At 39.7% G+C, this 10,673-nt stretch overlaps 1 protein-coding gene across 1 annotated transcript in view; it reads left to right on the top strand.

Annotated features, from left to right (window-relative positions):
• Positions 1–8,871: 8,871 nt before the first annotated feature.
• LOC310883830 (tRNA selenocysteine 1-associated protein 1-like) overlaps positions 8,872–10,673 on the top strand; it is a gene marked incomplete at its 5' end in the record, with an annotated part of 73,459 nt that continues 71,657 nt past the window's right edge. Inside the window, 2 exons of the mRNA XM_083804779.1 lie at positions 8,872–9,094; positions 9,609–9,762. Of these exons, the coding sequence (XP_083660905.1) occupies positions 8,872–9,094; positions 9,609–9,762 (377 nt within the window). The remainder of the gene's footprint in view (positions 9,095–9,608; positions 9,763–10,673) is intronic.

Here is a 10,673-nt window from a genome sequence, read left to right as displayed (position 1 = left end):
TTCTAATGGATTGACAGTTCGGATTAGAGAAAAGTCTGAGCATATGCCTTAGGGATCTTTCTTCCTCTATGCAGTTACAGTGCTAAGCAGGCTGTTGTCAAGTATTTGACAAGTTTAGACCAGTTCTCCTCCTCAGTATTGTGGGAGTTTGACCTGGTGTCTTCCAGTGCGATCTAATGCACTTCTGTACTGACTGACTGATTGGCTGCAAGATAAGCTTTGATGTCACGGTTTTTCCAGGCATACTTCATTTTCTTGCCATAGTACTTTTGTTAGAGTTATTCCCTATTCCACTTCTGGTTTGGGTTATTTTTTCCCCATTTGCTCTTGGATTAGGATATCTTTCTGGTTTTGAGCTAGGCTTTTTTAAGTACCAGAAAAACGCCTTTGTATGCCTTACAAAAGGGATCTGTATTCATGTCTGAAAAGACTTCTGGAATGTTGGCATACCCAAACACCTCTGCTGTTCCTGCTGATGGCCACATGAAAGCCAGAGCTGCTTCTGAAGCTTAGGCCATATTACCTTGCCACACAAGTCTAAGGCGTCCCTATTCTATCAGAGCTGTTGGCAGTGTTTCCCATGTGTATGTGTGCATATGTGCACTCTTTCTGTATTTTTGTGAGCTGTTCTTTTATATCCCTGCAAAAGATACACGTGCATCGCAGAATCAGAGAACCAGTCCTATTTAAAGGAAGCACTGGAAAATAACAATCTAAATCAGCTCTTCTATTTCAGGTCTTCTGGCTTAGTCATTGTTCCCATGTGAACGGTGCACTTATGTATGTCCTTTTCATTGCTGCTGTTAATAAAGTTTTTCCTATTTAGAACATCAAGTATTTACCAGCGTTTAGCAACTTGTGAGACAGCTTTAGTTTTTTTCTGATCAGCAGGTTTCAATTCTAGGACTAATAACAGCTCTAATATCTTGAAAAAAAAATTTGGCTGGTAAGTTTTTTTTCTCTTGTTTCCCCCAACTTCTGTACTGTCGTGTGCTAGCAATGTGACCAGCTACAAATTCAGTACTGCTGCGTCCAGTGGTCTGTCTTCAGGAGTGAGTAGCGGAGGCGGCAAAATGAGAAGGGAAAGAGGAATACACTATTTATCAAGAGCTGTACAAGAACAGGTAAGTGACTCTTAAATTAATTGCTGTCACTGAGCTTACTGAAGTAACTAGCTAAGTGTGTCAGTTTTATTGCATCATAGTAAATTATAACAATACCGCTTTATTTTTGCATTGTTTTTGTTTTCTTGTGGGTTTCAGAGCAGGCTCCAATTGATTTCCTGTGTTTGAATACCTGAACTTTGCTTATGTAATTTTGAAATTTTTAATTCTCTTACCTTGGAGATTCTTCAAACTATAACATTTCTCGTTAGCAATTGAATGAATGAGTCCTAAGAGGAGAAGTAATGTTTTGGTGAAGGTTTGTATAGTTTTTCTACAGGAATGATACTTGAAACGAGTGCCAAGTATAAAAAGAAAAAAAAAAGCTTAATTTTTGGTTTCATATTTAAGTCATACAGAAAGATACAGGCCAAGAGTGTGAAAAAGAGTAGTAGAAGAGAGCATTCTGCATGTCTGCTAACGATGACTCAGTTTTTGATACTCACCAAACTCATTGTGAGAGAGTTTTTTTCTCATTTTAATAGGAAAAATCTATTCCATAAAACTATGACCATGAATATTCAGATTATTTTTTCTTTTATTGGATGTTATATAAGCTGCCTGTAAGTTAATTTAAGTATTTACGTTAACATTAAGTATTTAATTAATATTAAGTTAATATTAAGTATTTAAGTTAATTTAAGTTTCAAATCATTAAATGGGACTTCTGGATGATGCAATATAAAGAAATCGTAAACACTGTTGTTTATTCCTGTAACGCAAATAAAATAATGGTCCAAATATCAAAAGTTCCATAAACTTTTCAAATCAAAACTGTGAAACAGATGTAAGCTACAGGATGCACTGAATATCAGTAGTACCAACTTACATCCCTGCCTAGTCATTTCTAAGTAGATCATGATAGTACTGTACAAATTTCGGTCAGATTTTCTATGCCATTTAAAACATAACTCATCCAATCTTAGTAATCAAATAAAGTAAGTGGCAGGGATGAAAATTGAAGTTGTTAAGAGGCTCTCTTCTGATTTTTATATTTGCATCCTGATACATGGTATAGACTGTATTTACCAGAACACAATCTTCAGTGCTGCTAGTCTGACTTTCTTTGGTGCTTTTTGTGTTTAGTTTGGTTGTTGAACCTACCTGCTTCTTTAAACATTACCTTTTTCCACGTTCCCTGCTGTAATGACTTTAGAAACTTTGGCAGCTATCCTGCCTAATTTTGCAAGAGGAACACTTTCTCACTTGTCTTGAGAGTGTACTCTTAATTGAAGCCATGCGAGGGTAGTTAGAAAGGATGATGCTTCTCTAGAGCTTTGATGACTAAAGTATAGAAAAGAAAGAAAAAAAATGTGATCTGTGCGTCTCTGTTCTGCACAGGTTTTGAGTTAACTTTCAGTGTTCTTGCTGTACAGTTGTTGAATAGAGTATAATGTGGAAGCAGGCCTGCCATAAATTAAAATGACGTGGTAGACAGAGGTGGGGAGATCGGGATTTCTTCTGGAAACTTGCTTTCTCTTAATTTGTATGGATTTTTGTTCTATTTAATTTTGTTAATAAATTGGGTGGGATGGGGTGAGAAAGTAGTATGTCTTGTATAAGAAAAATTAAAATTTGCAACTTTAGGAAGTGGAGGAACCAGTGCTACCGAACATACCCCTACCCATCAGTGCTGCATCGCTGCCTCAGTTCAATTCTAGTTTCGTTGGTAGTAGCGCTGTCTCAGCGTCACCGAGCGCTGTTTCAACAGCAGCAATGAGCACGGCAACTCCAGCAGCTGCGACGGGCATGGCAAATCCATCAGAGGTGGAGGGCATGACAGATCCATCAGAGGTGGAGGGCATGACAGATCCATCGGAGGTGGAGGACTTGACAGATCTATCAGAGGAGGAGGTGGAGGACATGATATATACAACGGCGACGTCGGGCATAACATGTTCAACAGTGCCCTCAGGCTTGACATGTCCAATAATGGCGGCGGGCATGCCATATCTGCTGATGACAAAGGACAAGGCAAAGTCAACAGTGGCAACGACAAGCGTGGCAAATTCAACGGAGGCGGCAGGCATGGCAGATGCAGCAGCGACGGCGGCGGGCAAGGTAAATCTTTATGCTATAAATAATGTTTACAATGAGTATACTGCTTTATTGCGAGTTGACTTTTTCTGTGGTGCTCATGAAACTAACAAATATTAGTTTCTACGCAGCTGAATGAATTGGGGTTGTATGCCAGTTTGGGGAAAAAGGCATAAATGTTTTGATTCTGCTTCTCTCAGTCTTAGAGCCTGCCAACTCCCATTTAACGTGATTGTATAACTGCTTCAAATGCTGTGGAAGTCTGCGGGGGAAGGGGGGTGTGGACTTTATGCCAAGTTATTTATAGTGGTTTTGGCAGGGGTAGAGTTAATTTTCTTCGTAGTAGATGATGCTGTGTTGCAGATTTGTGAGCAAAACAGTGTTGGTAAGGCACTGGTGTTTTAGCTGTTGCTGAGCAGTGCTTACACAGTGACAAGTCCTTTTCTGTTTCTCACGCTGCCCTGCCAGCGAGGAGGTCGGGGATGCACAAGAGGCTGGGAGGGCACTCAGCCAGGACAGCGGAGCCCAGAGGACCGAAGGGATATTCCACACCATTTAGCATCGTGCTCAGCAATAAATGCTGGGGGAAAGAAGGGGAAGGAGTGGGGAGTATGTACAGGGTTATGGCATTTGTCTTTCCAGGTAGCCATTACATGCGATGAGTCATTAATGCTACCTCAAATTTAACAACTTTACTTCTTTATTTCCAGTTCTTTTCCCTGTTCCACTTGGAGGGAGTGAGCGAGTGGCTGTGTGGTGCTTAGTTGCCTGCAATGGTTAAACCACAACTTTATTTAAGTTATTAAATTAGAGGTAACGTGGTCATATAAGCCTCACATAGAATGAGCCTAGGGTGCAATAATTGGCATATTATTGCAATAAAATAAACATTAATCTGTTCCAGAGTACTTGAAATATTTTTTGTACGGTTTGAAGTAGACAGCTGCTTTAACATGTTGAGGTGTTTGCTGAAGTTCTTGGAGTATCATTGGGCTGAGTTTGCCGTTCTTCAGCTTCCTGGCTTGCTTTTCCGTGCATTTAGACCTAAGTAGCATCTCCAGCTTTTCCTCTCAGTTTCTGGAATTTGGTTTTGAAGATATTGTCCTATACCCACTTGGAAACTTCCCTGTGTTTTATTATTACTTTTATCTGCAAAATAACTCAAACATCAGGTTTTTCAACGTCACTGCGGGACTTCTGTTGGGTAGTGAATTCAGGTAGTTGTTGCTCTTAAATATAAACCTTTAATTCTTTTGAAAATACAGATACGACCAGCAAGTACTGTTAGCAGTCCTGAGTTCGCGTTTTCATCTCCAGTTGTGAAATCTACTGAGGCAGAAGTGCTACCTACGTCTTCTGTAAGTAAAATAATAAAGGAGCTTGACTTTTTTTCTTAGGCATTTAGTAGGCTGTTGCAGAACACTAAAGCAGAATCTGCCTTGATGGAGAAAAGTATGTAGGCTTCTGGCTTATAATTTGTCATTCAGCATGCGTGCTACAAATGTGAAGAGCAGCTTTCAGATTTGGTTTTGTGTGTGCATTCGATTGAAGTTCCTGTGGCTTGAGAATCTGAAAAACCTCTCTTGTTCATAGCAGATTGGGTTTACATTTAGTGTTCCCGTTGTAAAATCGGCAGAACTTTCTGGACCCAGTGGTACTCCAGTGATGCCCTTTCTTACCCTAGGTAACTGAAACTTTAGCACTTCAGATCTGAAGTGCTGATTTTCCTTTTTTTCTTTATTAAATCTTCAATCTGTCCTGTCTGCGCATGCTAGCAATTCCAGGCAGTGTTGGACTTCTGCAGTATTTTTCCAGTGACAGATCTGCTTTTATAATTTTTTTTTGTTTTGTTGCTTTTTGTTTTGCTTGTAATCATAAAGCATTGCAAAGTAAGTAGAATTTGTGAAGATTCTTATGTGAGAAGCATGAAAGCTGGAAATTCTTGTTTCTAACAAAAGTGAGTATAATCTGCTCTAACTAGGTCACATTGTGAAAGCTGTTTTTGTTTTCTTTTGTTTCAAAAGACACCACCACCTCAACCAACATCAACACACAGAAAGAGGAGGTCAAAGATTTTGCTGGTGGTCCCTTCACCACTGCCCACGTCTTAAAGGAAGGAAGCGTCTTAGACGTTCTAAAAAATCCTGGAGAGATAATGAACTCCTTTTAAAAAGATGCTGCAAAAAATACGCTAGCATTTTTTATTAAAAAAAAAACCAACACACGACTTATGGTTAATAGAGTATCTGCTATAAATATGAATGTAGGAGAGCATTACATTAAGCGCTGCGTTTGTTAGGGTGCATCTGCCCCCTTCTATTCTAAGTGGTGTTTGTTGCTGGAAGTAAAACTGCAAGATGAAAAGCAGATGGGTTGCATCTCCTTTACGTGTTAGGATGTAATTGTAAATGAGGTACTAAGAGAATTAGCCAGATAATCGGTGTTTCATTTTAAGTAAATACAATTTGTGGAATTGAAAAGGAAATGTTTGTAAAGCTCAACACTCCTGTCCCACCTTCAGCCCAGGTGAAGAAAGAATAGGAAAGAGCTTCAGTTCCAAATACATGGCGAAAGCTGCGAATCTTTGGGCCTTAGCTTACAATGGCTCCTGTGGATTAAAATTTAAACTGCAAACAGAAGTGGAGTGTTTTACGTTAAAAACCCTTTTCTGAATTTTGTTTTTAAGCAATTGCAATTGTTTTCAACAGTTTCATAAAGTGTGTCTGTGGAAAAGATATCTTTTAAGAAAAAGGGCTTTATTGAATTTGATCTTTTCCCAAAAGTCTTCTTCTAACTTACATACTTGTTAAGAAGGCAGCACATTTCTCTGTTGGAAAGAGCTAAGTGAGAGAAAATACATTGCGCGTTTTGTTTAAGGAAAGACCTCTGAGTGAAGTGACATTCACTTTCTTTATCGGTTTAAAAGAAGCAGAATCTAAATCCACATTGTTCAAAGACTTCATTTTTGACTAAAAAAAACCCAACAAACAAACCACAAAACAACTATGTTCAAGGTAGATTTACAAGCAACTTGAGCTGCTGTTTAAGATGCATTTCCTTTAGTCTTTCTGTATTAGTAGCTTGTCTTTCCTGTTAAAATTGCCACCTTTTAAATAAGGAGTTGTCCTGTGTCCGATGCATTTTGAAAAAGATTATAGAAAATTAGACAGTTGTTCAATTGTCTTGAGTTTTTATTATTTAATTAATATTCAGCATCTGTGGGAAAATACCGCATGGATTGCTGCTCCGAGTACAAACTTCTGTACAGTTACTGGAGTAGATTTGAGTCATCTGCTACGGAAGGAGGAGCTTTAGAAATTTGATTCGATTGGGCATCGCGTCTTAATCAAATTGTATTATTTCCATTCCACGTTGGACTGTCAGATTTCAGTCAGCTACTGTCTGTTTGTACTTGTATCGACCAGTGAAAATGTTGATTTAAAGCTTGCTTGGAAACAAAGAGTTAAATGAAGCTTTAACGAAATGTTCTGTTGTGACCCAGTGCAGCAGATGAAATTTCATCCGTTTAGATAAGATTTCTGGGGACTTCCTGTTGCGCTCGGTCTGAATGTCTAGTTGTAACCATTGGCACCTGAGCTGAAATTTTTGCCCTCTAGTAAAGTCACTTAGTTACATGTAGTGAGGTGCCGCGCTAACAGGAAGACTTTTTTTTCTTGCTTCCTAGACTTTGGATTGTTGAAAACACGCTCTTCTACGTCTGCACAACCTACAACAAGCACAGTGGTTTATACTAGGCCTGCAATAACAACTTTTTCTGCAGGTAAAGAGACTTCTAAACAAGCATCGTACTGGCAATCTGATACATGTGACCCTTTTCTGCAAAACAAAGACATAAAGGACAAATGTGTAAATTGTCAAGCTACTAAAGCCTCAACAGTTGAGAGTATGAAACAGACAGTAAGTTCAAGTCAATGCGACACCTCAAAGCCAGCAGCGCCCCCAGCAGGGATGCTGGGCTTTGGAGACAAATTCAAAACAGTACCTGGAACGTGGGATTGCGATACATGTCTTGTCCAAAACAAACCGGAAGCTACAAAATGTATAGCATGTGAGACACCAAAACCTGGAACGGGAGTAATGCCTGCTCTGACATGACCAGTGGTCACAGACAGCTCGGTGACAGTGACATCCTCCTCGAGCAGCACTGACACAACAGCCACTCTGGGCTTTGGAGACAAATTTAAGAAGGCGAAAGGCTCTTGGGACTGTGGAATATGCCTTGTACCAAATAAGACGGAAGATAACAAATGTGTAGCCTGTCAGTCTGAGAAACCAGGTATGGTCCTTTTTTTCCTGTTGTTTCCATCCTAGCCTCTGTGAATCTTGTACAGAATAAAAGTACGTTGCATATATGGAATATTTTAAGCAACACGATTCCCAGGTACGGTTGATGGGTTAGCGGCTGTCTGCAGGATTGGTTTACAGGCACTTCAGAGGTCTCAGCCCAGGTTCCAGCCTGTCGCATAAATTGAACTGATTGTGAAATGTATTAGTACGGAGCTGGATCAATGCAGATACCCCCGGCTTTGCAGCTGGTGAGGGAAGATGGCTGAAGTGGGTGACTTAATTTAAAAACAACATAGTGATTTTTCACTGGCGAAAATGAGAACTCCATAGAAAGAGTTAAAAATGACTGCGTTTTTCTCTTTCAAAAAATAAGTAAAAAAAATTACAGAATGTGTCCAAAATGCCTCTACTCACCGTTTGTATGTAATTGAGGGGAGATGTGAAGCCAGATTTCAAGACAGTGTAGTCTTAACTAGTCTTAAGCTAAAGCAGAGAGATGCCTATGAAGGTCAGTGGTAGGCTTCAAGAAAGCGAGTGACCCGCTGGGTAACTTCTTCAGGGCAGTACTGGGTTGTTTCCCATTGTGTGTGACCGTAATTGATTTTGAGCGTGGTTGTATTGTTTTTAAAATACGATTCTAATTCTAACTTTGACTCTAAATGTCATTTAACATGCCATTACATCGAAAAACACCTGTGCAAATATATCGTGGAAGAAACAAATTAAGATGGACTAGACCGGGCTTTTGTAATCATCCTGTGCGGTAAGACTGAAATTTCCTGAGGTAAGATAATGGATTTCAGACAGAGTTGATTCTCTTGGACTTCCAACCTCTGAGCGGTCAGTCGGCATCTTTGTCTGAGGCTCTTGCCATTGCAAGGAGGAATTTTGGAAATGAGGGGTTTACTGTGACCATGGTGCAGTGAATTGCACGGTTACGTTGCACTTGTCAGGAGGAAGAGCGATGCAAGTAATACTAGGATAAAAGTTTTCTGCGTGTGCTGTGGAAGGGAAGAGCCATTCTTGTCTTTCCGGTTTTGAATTTGAAGCGTTATCTTCTGCTTCTCTCTTAAAAGGCACCTTTTTTTTAAAAGGCACCTGTCAGGCCTCTTTATGGAGGTTACACTGTCGTCAACAGCAGCAGAAGCTTGTGTGCTGAACAGAGTTATGTGTTGTTTGGAAGCTTTGAGTTCCACTCTGGTTTTTTTGTTTGTTTCTTTGTTTCTTTGTGGGTTTTTGGTGGCTTTTATTTTTTTCAGGGGCGGGGGGGGGGGAGTTGCGGAGTAATTTTGAACATTTCTGTGGGATTTGACAAATCAAATTTAAAAGTTAATGTTCATTTTATAGTTCATGTTCAAACAGGATGGTTAACTGTCTTGTTTGTCTCACAGAGGGTCCAACACCTGTGACCAGTAGCAGTGCATCTGCATTTTCTGCTCCTTCTGGAGAATTTCTGGATTTAGACAAATTCAAGAAGCCCGAAGGAAGCTGGGATTGGGAGACCTGCTTGGTTCAAAACAAAGCAGAGGCCACGAAGTGTGTAGCCTGTGAAAGTGCAAAGCCAAGCACCAAAGCAGAGCTCAGAGGTAATACTTAATGATTAAAATGAGGATGCATATTCTGTGATTTATTTTTTGGTTTGCTCTGATTTTTTTTATTTTCTTACCTGTTAAGCACAATTATTTTTTCCTTTGAGGTGTGGCAAAATTATTCGTTTTTCCTGTAGGAATATTGCCTAGATAACTTCTGTTTCCACACTTTTCCCCAAGAATAAGTTTATCCTTTTTAGAGAAAAGCTTTCATTAATGACGTGCTTGTTCTTTACATGCCCTACACGTTGTTCATTTGGAGTTCAGACTAAAAACATGATCTTTCAAAGAAGTTCGTATACTTTTTAAAGCCAGGTGGTGGGCAGAAAACACAGTTGTGAAAAGTTTTATGTAGAGAGGAAGCATGGGGTTTTCTTGTTTGTTTTACTGTTTGGTGGGTTGTTTGTTAAACAGTTTTGACTGGAAAGATCAGGACTAGAATGTAGTTCAAACCTTCACGTACTGCAGATACACCGTGGGTTACGGACTTGACATTCACTTATTTCTGCAGGTTTTGGTGCTGCGGCTGCGTCCACAAAATGCTGCCTTGCCATCATTTACATTCGGTGTTCACTCAGAGTGTTCAGGTGCAGAGTCTGCAGCTGCCTCACAGTTTATTTTGGGAAGGACAGAAGAGAAGCAGTACTTGCAAACCAGTACTTCAGGTAAACAGAGTATCTTTTGTCTTCACTTGTGCGCTTATGTCCATCAAGTAAGACCTCTGAAACCATACTAGAAAAAATCTGCGGGATTTGATATGTTCATGTACTAGAGCTTTAGAAAAAGTTTAATTCCTATATGCAGCATGTCTTCTGTCCTGGTTATTGATACGTACGCAATTAGTAGCAATCCCTTTTTTGATCTCAACACTAGGTTTAGACAAAAAATTGCGACACCTTAAGGAACCTGTCCTGCATCTCATACAAGCACAGAAGTTGCAGTGTCTCAATGCTAGCAGTACAGTTGGTGGTAAAATCTTTAGTAGGGTGAAATAGAGGCCTCACACCTTTCAGAGAAAAAAAGAGATTATTCCCACGTACTTGCAACTATGCTGCAGAGTGTACTGCTGTTACTCTAGTGCTACAAAGGTCCAAAAATCACTGAACAGTTATTAGCCAGTTTTGTATTCCTTTAATTTGTTGAAAGACTGCAGTAGAGGATTGAAGTTTTTATTGAGGATCACTGTGTGGAAAAATTCTGATTGTTAAATGTCATTTGTATGACTTAAGAACCACATTTTAGAGTACAGAATTCAGTATTAATTCCAGAAGGGGTAAGGGGAAGGACATTAGCTAGTAATCCCGAACAAAAGCAGTGTATAGAGCTATACTGATTTTAATCGCAGTATTCTTACAGTTGGTCTGTTACTGAACAGATATGTTTTGGGGAGATATGGTGGGCAGGGAGGCGTGTGTGTTTGTGTGCTTCCTCTTCTAGTTAAGGTTCTGGGGTTTGGTTTTGTCAGGAAAATTCGATGAGGCACCTTGTGTAAAAGGAAATGTTAACCAGCATTTTTCAACACGGTGTAGTCCCTTAAAAGTGTCATAGATGAAAAGAGGCCATAAACGCTGGGGGA

This window comes from Anser anser (genome assembly GCF_964211835.1).
Source record: "Anser anser genome assembly, chromosome: 19".
In the NCBI taxonomy this organism is placed as follows: domain Eukaryota; kingdom Metazoa; phylum Chordata; class Aves; order Anseriformes; family Anatidae; genus Anser; species Anser anser.
The sequence above is the reverse complement of the archived record's forward strand: the minus strand, read 5'-3'. Positions and strand labels throughout refer to the sequence as shown.